The 15,012-nt window shown below is 54.8% G+C and overlaps 3 protein-coding genes and 1 long non-coding RNA gene across 7 annotated transcripts; 2 read left to right on the forward strand and 2 right to left on the reverse strand.

The window, feature by feature from the left end:
- The first annotated feature begins 1,963 nt into the window (after window positions 1-1,963).
- On the forward strand, window positions 1,964-3,901 carry Clic3 (CLIC family member 3). Of its 2 annotated transcripts, none has more exons than XM_087651268.1 (6): window positions 1,964-2,050; window positions 2,794-2,903; window positions 2,982-3,107; window positions 3,244-3,350; window positions 3,433-3,608; window positions 3,690-3,901. In XM_087651268.1, the coding sequence occupies exons 2-6, from the start codon at window positions 2,848-2,850 to the stop codon at window positions 3,846-3,848; spliced, it is 624 nt and encodes a 207-aa protein (XP_087507394.1). In that variant the 5' UTR covers window positions 1,964-2,050; window positions 2,794-2,847; the 3' UTR covers window positions 3,849-3,901.
- A 739-nt stretch (window positions 3,902-4,640) lies between these two features.
- Paxx (PAXX, non-homologous end joining factor) lies at window positions 4,641-6,201 on the reverse strand. Of its 3 annotated transcripts, none has more exon segments than NM_001399308.1 (7): window positions 4,643-4,861; window positions 4,936-5,020; window positions 5,176-5,235; window positions 5,334-5,524; window positions 5,612-5,661; window positions 5,822-5,882; window positions 5,954-6,201. In NM_001399308.1, coding segments are annotated over 7 exon segments (612 nt in total). In that variant the 5' UTR covers window positions 6,079-6,201; the 3' UTR covers window positions 4,643-4,821.
- On the forward strand, window positions 5,880-7,753 carry LOC147995380 (uncharacterized). The gene is made up of 2 exons (XR_015684187.1): window positions 5,880-6,275; window positions 7,320-7,753. It is a non-coding gene; the product is annotated as an uncharacterized LOC147995380 (long non-coding RNA).
- Window positions 7,754-11,798: 4,045 nt separating this feature from the next.
- Window positions 11,799-14,733, reverse strand: Ptgds (prostaglandin D2 synthase). Its single transcript, NM_013015.2, is given in 7 exon segments — window positions 11,799-11,917; window positions 12,372-12,427; window positions 12,838-12,939; window positions 13,091-13,207; window positions 13,860-13,936; window positions 14,042-14,181; window positions 14,586-14,733. Coding segments are annotated over 6 exon segments (570 nt in total). The 5' UTR covers window positions 14,700-14,733; the 3' UTR covers window positions 11,799-11,917; window positions 12,372-12,407.
- Between the last annotated feature and the right edge of the window lie 279 nt (window positions 14,734-15,012).

Here is a 15,012-nt window from a genome sequence, read left to right on the forward strand (position 1 = left end):
CCCCCTTTATGGTGCTGAGGATCAAACACAGGGCACACTGGGTAAGCTCTCTACCACTGAGAAATTCCCACCCACAGAACTCCCCTTTTGAAAGGACAGAGTCATATTCAATTAGAGCATATTGGATGGTCACATTTTTAATTTGATTGCCTCTTTCAGGACACTGTCTTCTAACACAACAAACCTATAATGCCAAACTCTGTTGGCATGCACACGGGGGCCACCTCTTGTCCCTTTCTCTCTGCTGGTACCCTGGGGGACAGTTCAGTGGTGCGGTGGTGAAGCTGGGTTTTGGGAGGCAAACTGTAGCTGCCTCCATGCTCCAAGCATGGGAGCAGAGCACTGATAGCTCCTACTACTCACAGACTGACACATGATGTGTCCACGGCTCCCCCTGAAGCAGTGCCAGCCAGCCAGGGTCATTCTGCCTTGTTTCTTGAGATGTGTTTTCTTTCCCTCCAGGCCACTGCTCATATTGTCTGTCCACTTCACCCCTTCCTTGTGGATCTGTAAGGGCAGCTTTGCAAAAATATATAACCGTGGCGTGTCCGAAGCCCACTGGCAGTTGGCAAAGGCTTCGGGGGCTGCCCCACAGTGGTGATTTGTCTGCAAAGGACAGAAAAGCTGGCTCTAGGATAGAGGAGGGAGAGCCTCTGGCACGAATCCAAGCTCCGAGGATGTCAGAACTGTGCTCCACTTCAGCTCCGGCTGAGGGCAGGGAAACGAGCAGGCCCGGCTAAGGCGGAGGGAAGCCTGGCACAGCTAGGCACTGACTAGGGGTCGAGTGTGTAAGCAGGCAGTGGGCAGGTAGGGAGCCACCTTGACTGTACTATGTAGCCTGGATGGCACCAGCCTACCAGAGACAGGAGAGCAATCCAAAGTCCTGTCTTAGCCAGTGGGCAGTGCTGGTCCTCTGTGAGCACAAGTAAAGGACAGCTCTCCTGGATGGCCGCTGCTATAAAACGCAGGCAGACACAGAAGTAATGCCAAAGGAACTCCACTGTGGAGCCCAATGGGCTTGGGAAGACTGAATGGCAGATGCGTGCCTGGAAGGGTCACACTATTGTGGTCTTTTCCTTTCTGCTGGGGACCGCATCCCCATTTCAGCCAGTAGGTAGTAGCTTCTAACCCTTCCTGGTGGCATCTGAAGGTCAAGGTTAGGAGAAAGAAACTGGGGCTGGAGAGATGGCTCAGTGGTTAAGAGCACTGACTGCTCTTCCAGAGGTCCTGAGTTCAAGTCCCAGCAACCACATGGTGGCTCACAACCATCTGTAATGGGATCTGATGCTGTCTTCAAATAAATTAATCTTTTTTTTTAAAGAAAGATATAAAGAAAGAAAGAAAGGAAGGAAGGAAGGAAGGAGGGAAGGAAGGAAGGAAGGAACCTACTCTGAGCCTGTGTGTCTGTGTGGACAGGATGGGGTCATGGAAACCACTGCTCTGCTGGGTTAAACACCAAAACCAGGCTTATCAGCCTGCGGGCGATGAACACGTCTGGAATGTGGGCCCGCCCTGAGGGCAGAGGGCCCTACCTGGACTGGGAGGGGGCATCTCTTCCGGGAGGATTTCTCCCACAGACGGGCAGACTGAGGCATTTCCCACTCATTCCCACTCCCTGGCTTTCTGGGGTAAGGACTTGACAATGGAGAATGAGCCGCAGAGGGCTGTGAGACAGCGCCTGCCTGGGCTGAGATCAACCCTGTCTACATTAACACACTAACCCCCTCACAATCACACGGAGGCTTCAGTCTTTTGCTCTGAGCCAGCCTTCCATCCTCACAGCTGGCCCCAGACTCAGGCCCCCTTTGGCCACTGCTATCCATGGACACCCTGGTCTTGCACTGACGGCTGGCTCTGCTCTGGCAACCTATCTGTTGCCTAGGTGGCTCCATGGGGCGGGCCCACTGACTAGGGAGGGTGGAGCACCCTGAGAGACTTAAAGAGCTCCCAAGGCACACCCTGTGCCCTGCGCTGCCGCCAGATGCCTCAGCTCCCACCATGGCTGAAACCACCAAGCTCCAGCTCTTTGTGAAGGTTCTGGGCATGCTGGGTTAGAGGGGTGCTGGGTTGGTTTTTGCTGTTGTTCAGGTGGGGGGGTGGGTCTTCCTAATGGTGCCTACGTCTTATCCCTGTGGTGGGTTTGAGCTGCCCCACACAGGGCTGAGCAGAGCCAGGCATCCTGGGGGAGGGCTGCCATAAGGAGGATCAGATAGCCCAGGCATCCTGGGGGAGGGGCTGCCATAAGGAGGATCAGATAGCCCAGGTCCTGCTCTTCCTTCACCTTGGCTCACGGACCTGGCTCAGCTCTGGGAGAAAGCTCCTCAGTGAGGAGGTGTCAATCGGTAGCTGGCACCAGCCATTTAGCTAGAGATTCAGGATCAGGCTGGGCACTTGCCAGAGATAGCCTTATTAGCTATCAGGCCTGTGCTCAGATCTGAGTGGGAGCAGGACCTGGCCTCCTCCTCGGTCCCTTCCCTCTCCGTCCCTGAGCTGTTAACCTCAATGCCCAGTTGTGTGGGTTAATCACTGGAAGATGGTTCTCTGGCCTGCCCCACCCTGCAGCCAGTCTCTGTGACTAGAACCCTTTGGCTCTGGAAGAAAAACGTTTGTGCTCCCCATTCCAGGGATCAGTTCAAGGGCCCTCACTAGACACTTGTAGACGCCATGCCCAGCCAAGCCAGAGCCCTAGCCTGCCTCCAGAGCCAATGGCAGTGGGAGGCAGAGTCCCACCCAGCCAGGTGGCAGGATTCCTGGGTCTGCTCAGAGCGGGACACCTCTCTTCCACCCATCCAGGCCAGTGAGGATGGCGAGAGCGTGGGACACTGCCCTTCCTGTCAGCGGCTCTTCATGGTCCTGCTCCTCAAGGGCGTGCCCTTCACACTCACCACAGTGGACACACGAAGGTGAGACACCACCCTGGACCCTCCCCTGGTCTCTGCCCACCTTGGGCCAGCCACCTCCCCTCTGCCTGGTGTCCACAGGGCATTGGATGTGCTGAAGGACTTCGCACCGGGATCACAATTGCCCATCCTACTCTATGATGGGGACGTCAAGACAGACACACTGCAGATTGAGGAGTTTCTGGAAGAGACATTGGGGCCACCTGAGTGAGCACCTGATGGGGCAGGAGGGCAAAGATGGGACCTCCTCGGGGGACACCTGGGAGAGTGCCTAGGTAGGGTGCTTTGAGGCACAGTGTACTTAAGGGTCTGATTGGAGTTCTCAAACCACTCACGCCTACAGCTTTCCTGGCCTGGCACCTAGGTACAGGGAGTCCAACACAGCAGGCAATGACATCTTCCACAAGTTCTCTGCCTTCATCAAGAACCCAGTGCCTACACAGGACGATGGTGAGACACAAGCCAGCAGGTACAGGCAGGAGGGCTAACGCCAGGCCAAGGCTGAGTCCTCACTGTCACCGTTGCCCCTAAGCCCTGTATCAGCAGCTGCTCCGGGCCCTGACCAGGCTGGACAGGTACCTGGGTACACCACTGGACCATGAACTGGCACAGGAGCCACACCTTTCTGAATCCCGCCGCCGCTTTCTCGATGGTGACCAGCTCACGTTGGCTGACTGCAGCCTGCTACCCAAGCTGCACATTGTGGATGTGAGTGAGGGAGCAGTGGGTAGGTGTGGGTAGGTTGGGGGCATTGAGTGAGCCCTTCATCACACTCTGCTGCACCCACAGACCGTGTGTGCGCACTTCCGCCAGAGGCCCATCCCTGCGGAACTGTCCTGCGTTCGCCGCTACTTGGACAGTGCATTGCAGGAGAAAGAGTTCAAGTACACGTGTCCACACAGCGCAGAGATCCTGGCAGCCTACCAGCCTGCTGTGCACCCCCGCTAGCACCCCTACCTCCATACACTCATCTGCATTCCCATAAAGCATCTCTGCCACAAGTAACCGTGTCCTGAACATCCATGGCCAGAGACCCACCATGATGCCACCTCACCTATAGTGAGAAACATAGTTAAAGGTGGTTGCCCAGAGAGATGAAGGCAAGAAAGTCCACTGGGCAGAGCACAGTGCATCCTCCTCCATGGTGTGGGACAGAGGCCTGGGGCCCCTTACAGCTGCCTTGGCACAGAGGCATCAGGGATCTAGGGGACTGGATTAGTCTCCCAAACCAGTCAGGCCAGCACTGGGTGGGGTGCCCTGGATGGCCAAGAAGGGTGGAGAACAGAACCCCATGGAGCTCAGCCTTTCGGATCCAGGCCAAGTGGGTGGGGGCAGGCCTACATTCCTCAGTCCAGCCACAGGCTGTGGGCCAACCCTATCTCCTATGAGGGGCTTCCATTGCCTGATGCCCTGTGGGGGCCTCCAAGACAAGTCCTCTGTGCACCTTTGTATGGGACAGGTATGATCTGCCTGGCCTGGGTGGGGCTTGGAAGTGTGGGACACCATTCTAAGCCTTAGAGAGTCCTGGCTCTACCAGAGCAGGACTCCCTCAGCTTCTGCGCTGACCACGTGGAAATAACACAATAGGTCTGAGAAAGCTCGCTGCCTGCCCTCAGACCCAGGCAGGAGAGCTTCCTGGATGCTGAGAGCCTGATGCCTCTGTTTGCATCCAGGGGCTCCACAGTACACCAAAAGGGTCTTCTCTGGCCCCGTCCCCAAGGCCAACCTTCACCAGTCAAGTCTGGCCTAGCATCTCTCCCCAAGGGAGCAGTTTATTTGATGGGGAAGGGATGAGAGGTACTTTTGCCCATCAGCAGGACCACAGGGGAAGTGAAGCAAAGGGTGTCTCTGGTTAGGGGTCCTAGATGTCCCCTTTCCTTGCAGACAGACTCCTGGCAAGGTCACACAGGCTTTGCTAGCTTCAGGTCTCATCGAAGTCTACACCACCAGCTGGTTTCTTACTAGAAGGCAAGAGAGTATGTAAGGCAAAGAGGAAAAGGAAGGGACCAGGGTAGGGAAGACAGGTGGCAAGTACCTTTTGAAACCAGGGTTGACGAGAGACTCCCCTGGACACCGTCTCCTGACCCCAGACCCAGAGCTGCCTCTCTGGTGATCAAGTTCTGCCAGAAAATAGGATCAGGGAAATCTTGAATTCCAAAGAACCCTGGCCAGAACTCTATCCACATTGAAAGATTCTCCCTAGAGCGTGGGGCATCTGGAGAGGCAGTTCCGGGGAAAGAGCAGCCCCAGCCCACATGCCAGGCCTGCCCCTTACCTGGTAAGAACTGAGTGCCTGCTGGCTGGGTGCTCTTCCTGGGGCTAATGGCGGTCTCTTCTGCGGCTGGGAGAAAGCCATGGCATATCACTCAATGCCAGGAGGGTCTGTGAAAGCATGTCCCCGAAGGAAGGTACAGGTGCCCACACATACAGTACCTGCCAGCCGCCTCTCCAGGTTGCATACATGCTCTGCCAAGCTGAGAGTCAAAGCCTGCAGCCTGGGGGCTGCCTCTGGGCTGGGCACCTTGGAGAGGTCAAAGGCCAGGGCAGAGGTATCCCCTGAAAGGATCATCAATGCTCTGTCCTCTTGCAGTCTTACAGTCACTGCCTGCTGTTGGCAGGCTGCCCTAAGGAGGGAGATGTGTGTTATGGCCACCATGTGCTATCACTACCCCAAGCTCCTCATTCACGTGGCCTCCCTAACTGGAACTTACCTGAACCGGGAATGGATATCCTCAGTCCCACTTAGGCCAAATCGGGCTTTCTGTTGGAAACACGCAATTGTCACTAAGTGCCCAGGACCCTGGACCCACTGGACATTCCAAACTGCCCAACCTTGGAAATGCTATTAGAACCACTGCCACGGGGAGGGGTGGGAGGTGGCAAGCTTCCAGATGTCTTCTATCCCCAGTGCAGTTACGCACGAGCGTCGCCAGGCTGTCAGGCGAGAAGCAGGTGCTCCAGAGCTCCGCGGCGTCCGTCACACTGGGTGGGAGGGGCTGTCAGGCACTGCGCCCGCTGCGCTCCCGCACCCCACATCCCTACACTCCACTCACTAGAGGTTGAAATCGTCGCGGTCCCAGTCTCCACCATTCTCCGGCTCGCAGTAGCACACCAAGCGGGGAGAGCCGGAGCCCGGCGGCAGAATGCAAAGCGGCAGCGACAAGGGCGGAGGAGCCATGACAGCAGGGCGGTCTCGCCGCAAGAGCCAAGCCAGAGACAGGCTCAGGGCGCCTGCGCAGAAGTATGAACTCGGTGACTCGCAAGCTAAGACGTCCGTTCAGAGGCGGAACTTCTGGTGTCTAGAGGGACGGAAGGACAAGACTGCAGGGACCGGCGGTACTCAAGGTTGACGTTGTTTCCGGAATCCAGACTGGGGTACCTAGAGGGCGCGGCTCAGCGCGTGGGGCGTGGCTGGAGGCACTCGGAAGGCGGGGCTTAGCGCCTTAGCGCCGTCAGATGTAGGCTCCTCAGTGCTATTCTGGGCTTTGCCATGTGGCCCTTGCACCCTAGCAGAGATCTACTATGGCCTCACTCCCTGTGCTCCTCCGCTTTTCTAGGTCCCTCTTAGCAACCGCACACATCTGCTGCTCTTCAATGCCGGTCCTCTTTTCCTATCTATCTCCCATGGGCTTGTCCTGGAGGGCCTCCAAACTGTTGGTCACTTGTCCCTTCATGTCACTTTAGATATAAACACATCTCTTTCCAAAGCTGAGTTGTAACAAAATACAAGAGTAAGTACAGTACATTTGACAAACGTTTGGAGACCTCCCCACATAATTTTCTCCCTGGCAATACCCTCCCATTGCTCGAGTCACCACCATCCTCTGTGTGCTACCTGTCGGCCCTGAGGACACCTTCACCATCACAAGGTCTCTGGAACCTGAGATCTAATGGGAGGGATGAATAATCCAATAGGACAGCACTCAGCTTGCAGCAAAGTGTTGATCAGAATCCACACAGGGCCTGCAGAATAGGGGCTGGTGCCACCTGCAGAGAGTGGAGCCCAGAGAAGGGTATGCTCAGGAGGAGGCCTGCTAGGAACAGAAGTCTTCCCAAGGCTGTGCAAGACTATCAGGAACCTATAAGACCCACGGTGAGAGTGGTTAGTAACTTCGAATTGTGCTAACATTGAAGGGTGCCATCAGCCAAACACACTCAGTTCCCACTTTCCTCTAGTTTTGCTCCCGACCAGAGCCTATGCGTAGGTTGTCTGTCCCCAGCCAGGGTACTACCCGTAGCTCCTTTGAAAGCGTCCTATTGAGGCTCCATGTAGAACATTTCGCCTCTGCCCAAGTCTCCATTCCTCCCTCCCATGTCTTACTTTCCCTGCCTGTCATTGTGTACCATACATCCTGGTCTTACAGCTCTGGCACAGCGTTGATGTCTGCCTGCATTTCTGTCGTTGTCTGACCCTCCCAGGAGCTGCATCTAAGGTCTTGCTACTGGAATATGGAAGGAGTGATGGCTGACCTTTCTCCCACAACACAAGGCAACCCAGAGAAAACTTTGATATCAAAATACGGAGGCCTGCCAGTGCCGGTGCCAGTGCCAGAGCTAGAGCCAGAGCTGAGAAGCAGAGCCCTGTCCAGACCACGGGCCTGGGAGATGGATGTGGCATCATCTTCCACTAGAGGGCCTGCCCCAGCCCCTAAGGCTGCTTCTTGTGCTAAGCCTCTAAATTCTGCAGGGATTTGTTTCTTGGCCTCCTATGAGTCTGCTGGTTTTGTTTGCTTGCTCTGTTTTGTTTGTTTTGCCAATGTGAGTGAAAAATTTTAAACTGACTACAAAGCAGAAATAATACCATATAATGAGCCTCAGATGAAAGAATTATCAACATTTTGACAAATTTACAATCAGTATTTTTTATGAAATTCCATAACTTTTACAGAATGTTTTACATTACAGATAGCATTGAACTTTGCCCTCAAACAGTTCAGGACAATTTTGTCTTTTCTTGTAAATCCCGATGGAAAGGCTGAAGCCCAAGGATCCCAGGTACCTACCTAGCAGGATTAGATGACAGGGTCCTAGCACACATGCAAAAGTTAAACGAGTTATGCGGTATCCAGTATAAACAGAAATAGTACACTTACCTTTCCCCGTGTGTTGTACATATGTGTGTGTGTGTACACATGTATGTGCAAGTAGAGACCGGAGGCCAATGTGAGTGCCACCCCCCAGTCATTCTCATTTTTATTTATTTATTTTTTTTGGTTCTTTTTTTCGGAGCTGGGGACCGAACCCAGGGCCTTGCGCTTCCTAGGTAAGCGCTCTACCACTGAGCTAAATCCCCAGCCCCCTCATTTTTATTTAATATTTTATTCATTTTATTGTGTATGGGTATATGTATGCCATGGTGCAAAGGCCAGAGGTCAAAGGGCAGCTGGTTTTCTTCTTCAATCCTGGGTCCCAGGAATCAAAATCAGGTCATAAGACTTAGCAGCAAATACCTTTATCCTGAGAGACAGCTCAACAGCCTTCTTCTTCCCCCCCCCCCCCCCGGAGCTGGGGACCGAACCCAGGGCCTTGCGCTTGCTAGGCAAGCACTCTACCACTGAGCCAAATCCCCAATCCTCAACAGCCTTCTTCTATTTAAGGTACGTGAATGCTGAATCTGTCTACAGTGGCTCCCATGGCACACATGAAGCAGGGTGGAATATGGCTTGCCCCATGTAACTATGGTCCCAGAGCAGGAGCTTCTGGGCAGCTAAACCAGCAGTATTGTACTCTCAGGCCAGATGCTGGGGACTACAGGGTCCAAGAAGGGCCCTTAGGCACCTTGGGTCTTCCTTCTGAAGAACTAGGGTCTGGTCCTTTCCGAGTACCAGGGTGCAAACCTACACCCTACCCTACCCTAAGGGACCCAGCCTATGTGGTTTTGAGCCTTAGACAGGCCTTGCCACCCACCATCCACTCTCTGACTCCCTATGAAACACTGCTGCTGTCAGCTTCACCAAAATTTTTATTGTGCTTGGGGAGCTGCAGAGAGAACAGGGAGGTGTTTGGAGGAAGATTCAGCACAGAAGCATCATGACCAGATTGACTCTGCAGGTGGCTGGGTCCATCAAACAAGGAGCAGGTGTAGTGGGTCCCCAAGCATTACCAAAAGTGGGGGGAAGGGTCTTGAGGGGTAGGTGAGCTACTTGAAGCTATTGTGGCCTCCCTGCCTTCTCCATAACTGGAGACCACACCCAGGTTGGTGTTGGGGTGGGCACTAGGAAGGACCTCTGGGGACACTCATCTGTGCCAGCACAACACACTGATGTGTTGAGAAAGCGGGTCTCATGGACGCCTTCGCCCTTCCCTAATTCCTCCACCCTCAGCTGATGATAGTCTCTTGTGTATACTGACCTGACATTCTGCTCCCTCGCCTGGCCTAGACACTGAGCCCCCTGCTGCAGACTTTTAAGCATAGAAGTCCCAAGAAGACACTCTGAGAAACAAAGTTTCTTTCTCCATGAGAGAGCACATGGCCAGACCTGCCTTGGGCAGTATTCCCACCTAGGCTGGGAACACTGCTCCAGGAGAGGGGGCCTTGGCTGGCACTGGGGGTTACCAGTACCAGCTCCCCTGCCAACGTACTAGAGTGTTGCTTCTGTGTCTTGAAGTACACCACAGCAAAATCTCTGGTTTGTCCCTGAAGGGCACAGGAATGTCACTCTAGGTCATGACTCAGAGTGAGAGGTAGTTTGCTGACCAAGATTCAAAGATGCCTGCCTACCTCAGAAGCTCCCCAACATGGAAGCCGCCCCTGGGACACTCCCCAAGATGGCTACCCATTTGCCATCCTGCAGCCTATACAATGAGGTACCCTACCCCACTTCTTTCCCTGCTGCCAAGTGACAGTCTTTCGCCCATCCAAGCTCCTCACCTGGGTTGTGGAACTGCCTGGCCATGGCGGTCTTGGTGAAGGTTGCTTCCCTCTCCTGGGAACTGCCATCTGGCCTAGGCAGAAAGAACTCCACACCTGAGCCACCAGTGACCCTTGGTGGTGCGCAACCCCAAGATCTGCCTGGCTTTTTCAGGCAACCCCCGGGAGCTGAGGACATTGCCCATGCAGAGCTGTCACAGGGTCTCCTGTTGGCCCTCACAAGGGGACCAAGTGCTTCAGCTTACAGAGTGTTGTGATGGGGCATACTCCAAGGCATACATCGGCGGAGTGTAGGTCCCCAGCCTCCTCTGCAGACACACACATACAGACAGACATACACACCCTGTTTCCTCATGCAAGTCACAGGCAGACTTTCAGTGTAGGCCAAGGTCCTTTGGGGAGCTTCTGTGGCTCTTCCTTGGGTCCCCACTGCCCAGGCTGTCAGGAGTCTATGGGCTGCACTTTGGTATGTCAGAGACAGATCTAGTCCCCACTCCCCGACCATCACTGAGCTTCACGCTTGCCCTCATCTAAGGGCAAATTGAAGTGCAGTCATAGGATCGCTCATGTGGGATTACCTAAACCTAACAGCCAGGTCACCACTGGGCAAGGCTCTCACTAGAACCATGCATACCTTTTATAGTCCTGGAAGCCCTGCTTCCTTATATAGCCGCACGTATGTGCTGGGTCCTCTGGACTGCAGGGTAGGGCGGGAAAGATGGGTAGAATCCTCTGTGTCCTAGAAGAGCCCACTTCATCTTGCCAGGATGCTCTTGCTTTCCTGCCAAGGCTCAGTGTCCAGTACCATGGCCTCTGTACCTACAACTGTAGGTTGGGAGAACGAGGCAACCTATTCTAACTGCTGGTCCGGGACACTGTGCTCACAATGTGATCTGCTATAGCAAATGGATGGAGGCCTTTCTTGAAGTCTAAGACACTGATAGGCTGGACCCAAAGAAAGTGTGCACAAAAGCTTGGGGTGAAGAAAGGAGATGGGTTTGGGCTTCCCTGGTTGACATCGAGGTTGTCCTGACTGGGTACTAGAGCCAGGGACACTCCAAGCAGGGCAAAGAATGAACAAATCAGTAGAGCCACAGAATTTGGAGGGTCCTACAGGCCAAAGAACTCTCATGGCTTCCTCTCAGTGGCCTTCGTATCCCCAGATGCCCTGAGATAGCTGGCTTGCCCTGGGACACACCCAGTGTGATAGACCACTGATTGACTTGCACTCCCACATCACACCCTGTCAGCTCATGGTTCCAGTGGGAGGGGTGAGGAACTCAGCAGTCAGGGGCAGGTAGCCCAAGTGACCTCCAGGCCTGAGGGCTGCCTAACACTTCTCGGGTGTCAGAACAGGCATAGTGTATCCCCTTTCTTCAGGAAGACTTCCCAGAGGCAACCCTCTCCGCTGACCCGAATCTTGGTGTAGTCTGCTTGGGCCTGAGACCTGCTCACTATGAACCAGGAGGGAAAGAGATGAGGACTTGGGAATAGCTGCTCAGGTGGAAATTTGGAAGAAAAGGGGGACTAATTGGGTGGCCATCTGTGGTTTTGGTGCCTTTGATGCTAGGGCTCTGGTCAGAGGGCTGGGGTAGGAGCAGAGGTACAGGCAGCCTCTCCAGCCCACTCTATCTGTTAAACGACTCCTTTTTGCCCTTCCAACTTTATTGCCTAATCCAGAGATTCTTATCCATACCTTGAAGAACCTACAGGGTCCGAGGCTCCCTGGATGGACGGGTAGACTTGTCTAAGGGATTAGCGGTTAAGTGACTGACGCCCCGCAGCCCAGCCCAGGCCTGGCTGTGGCTGGCAGCTTGCAGGACCTGTGACTCTCTTGGTTGGGGTATGTCACCACATAGAGGTTGCAGCCCCTCTACGCAGAGTAGGCGCTGAACCTGATGCATTGGTCAGGCTGTTCCTACTCAGGACTTGAGCAGGGACAAACACCCATCTGGTCATCATACTGAGAAATTTATAAGAGGGCTATAGTGATGGCCCGGAGGACAGACAGACAAAAGCCGAGGTCTGACTTGCTTTGGATTTTATTTCTCCACCAAGGCAAAGCTGGAGGGCGGAGAAGGTCTTTGGGGAGCCAGGGCTTGGGTCTCAAGAGTGACAGAGCACGGGAGTCCTGAGGCCACATCACCTGCACAGAAGAACAAGAGCCATCAGTGATGAGGGCAGCACCCTGAGCCCAGTGGGGCCCAAACAACACTTCCGGCCAGGGCCTCCTAGGGTATCCCTCCAGGGCCTATGGTCTCAGAGTCTCAGTCAACAGCACAGGTGAGGAGCCAGCCCTCTGACTCGCCATGTCCATCCCTGGCCACCAGTCCCTTCCCGATCTTGTCCATTCTGGTTCCTTGGAGACTCATTTTGCAGGATGGGCTTCATGGGGCGGTCCCTTCCCATTGCTGTTATCCTTCTCCCATGAACCCTTGGCCATCAGCTCTATTCCTGCCACTGGAATTGGAACTGTCCTTTCTCTCTGGCTGTCTCACTTGGACAGTCCTTGGGCAGCTGCATCCCCCCCACCCCAGCCCGCACTCCGTGGTCACATGAGCACTCAGTGGTCTTATGTTGAGTGAGTAAATGGCACTTACCATGTGTTACCTGTGACTGACTTCTCTCACCTGTGTTTACTCTTGAATGCACTTATCTGTTGAGAAAGAAGCCCAGGGAAGTAGTCAGTATCAGGCTTAGACCCACAGTCACCAGGACTTTGTCTTCTCCCTGGACTTTACGAAGCCTCCCCAAGGCTGAGCCCCACACTTCAGACTCCATCCCACTCCTGCTCCAATCTGTTCTTTAAAACATAAAAGGTGTCTTTCTCCATCTGTTAGTGCCCCTAAATCCCTAGCTAGGGGGCTGGCAGACAGGGCAGCGAGGTGTCCACCAGGAAGAGGGTTCCCAATAAAGGGGGCTGCAGGTCGAGGTACTGTCGGGACAGACTGACACCTCCATTTCTTTCCTTGGAGCCCCTGGACTAGTAGGCGGCCACACTCTCCCCAGTCCACAGGCTGCACTAATCTGCACTAATTCCCTCCTCAGCAGCTTAGCCTCCCTCACCCGGTTGGGGCAGGAAAACAATGTCCTCCTCTGTGAGGCCCTGGTCCTTGCTAAAGGTGATGAATTTCTCCTTCAGTTCCTCCTTCAGAAGCTGGGCTCTGCCTGGTAGATAAAGAAGGGGCCGGTGTCAGGAGGTGAAAAGCCCTCGCCCTGCCCCCACACACCTTCGTTACTGTCCTCTGGGTTAGGCCTTGGTCTGTTTCCAACCTCAGGCATCTGCCCTGTGCGTGGGCCTGTGGGCTGGGATACCTACTGTAGAGGGTGGCCATGCGGAAGTCCTGGCCTGGGCCCTTGGTGCCCTTGCTGAACAGGAACGCGTACTCGTCGTAGTCGGTTTCTACCACTGAGAGGGAGTGGAAGCTGCCCCAGTCTGGGAACCCAAGAAATGACACTGATTGAGACATGTGGCTCCCACATCACTATCTCCCTCTGCTTGGAGGGGGTGGCCTTTGTGGGCTTCTCTGTGGGGAGGGTCTCAGGCCTTCCTCCTCCACCCCTGCTTTGGCTTCTTTCCCTGTGCTCCCCTGGGTGGCCACCACCCAATCTCTAGCTTCCTTCCTGAACACTAACTCCAAACCATGAATCTTGGGGAGAGGGCAGAAAACACTTAGACTCAAGAAATCATCAGGCTGAGTTACAATATAGCAGGAAGGCCAAGGAAATAGGGTTCTGGTGGGAATCCATAGATCAGGTGAGGCATGGAAAGAGGTACTTGGATAGGAGCTATGAAATGTGGGTAGGATTTGGGGAATGCCTGTATGTGACCCACTTGGGCAGCAGAGTACTGGGAAATTTCATTTGGACAGGAAAGGGGCCTGGAAGAATGTGGCTGGGTTTCAGAGAGGCCAAAGTCCCTGGAGAGAGGTAGCCCTGTGTGCCTGAGGCAGATTCACAATCAGGTCTGGTCTTGGATGACTGACCCTTGTGGTGTGACCATTATCCCCACCTTTTGGGACAGGGGGCTGCACAGTCTGCCAGCATTTACCTCAGAATTTACCCAGATAAGGAAGTGGCTCACTCACGGGGGCTGTTGTAGGTGTACTGTCCGGGAACCCCTGCCGGCTGCAGTACCATCACCTTGGTCTCACACTGGTTTTTCCTGTGGGTAGATTACCCCTGATGTAAGGGAACAAGCCCCAGGATGTCCCCCAGACAGGGTTGTGGGGCCTTCTGTCCCGAAACTTGCCACACCCCCTTGTCTCACCTTAGGAAGGTAGAGGTGAGGTTGAGGCCGCCTTCTGTGGAGGGAGCTACCACTGTCTGGCACATAAACAGTAGCTCTTTCTTCTCCCGGAACCAGCTTGAATTGGAGGCGAGGCCCGCGCTGTACCAGCGCCCCAGGAACTGTGACCAGTGGATGCCCGGGTCTGCACCATGCGCCCCTCATGGGCAGACCCTAGTGGGCTGGCCTTCCCTACTCTGACTCCTCCCACACACAGGTTCTGGTAGCATCCACGCCCCTCTCTCTCTCTAGTAGGCTGGCTCATTGCCTCATTGACCCCTTCCTTCCCCAGGATGTTGAGCTCCCGTCTTTGTCCCAGTGCTCGCCCCAGTCTACTCTTCCGGTAAAGTGGGTATCAGAGCCACATTCCTGGCGGAGTCAGGTGGACCAACCAGGCTGTGTGCCAGCGCGGTTCCAGACAGCTCCCATGGCTGACAGCGCCCAACGCACCCTCTCTTGTGAGAGAAAGCCTGGCTCTGACCTGAGGTTTCTGTTTCCTCGGGTGTGGGGTAGGGGACCCTCTCACCTTGTCTTGTTGAAAGTTGGGCTGCACTGTGTCATGGCCCTGGGCTGGGGTCTGTGGAAATCCCAAGAGACCCAAGAGGACCAGCCCGGTCCACAGCATTGGAAGAGCAGCCATTTGCTTGGAGTAGAGCAGGTGTCTGAGCCTGAGGCCAGCAACGTGGGCAAAGCAAGGAAGACTGTGGGCAGATGGAGCAGAGGCCACCGTGGAGACCCTATTTATGAACCAGGCTTGGCCTCCACCCAAGGCCCAAGGACTGCCCACTGGAGGCTCGTGATGCTGGTGTGAGGGAGGGCGGGCGGCTGCCCCAGCTGCAGCCTCATCTGTTCATTATGTAAGAGGCTCCAGCAGAGCCCCATACCTCAGTGAAGAACGGGCAGGGGCAGGTCAGCAGGGCAGGGCAGGCAGAGGCCTCTGCCTGTCCCCCCTC

The sequence above is a fragment of the Rattus norvegicus genome, chromosome 3 (assembly GCF_021556685.1).
Source record: "Rattus norvegicus strain SHRSP/BbbUtx chromosome 3, alternate assembly SHRSP_T2T, whole genome shotgun sequence".
Classification (NCBI taxonomy): Eukaryota; Metazoa; Chordata; class Mammalia; order Rodentia; family Muridae; genus Rattus; species Rattus norvegicus.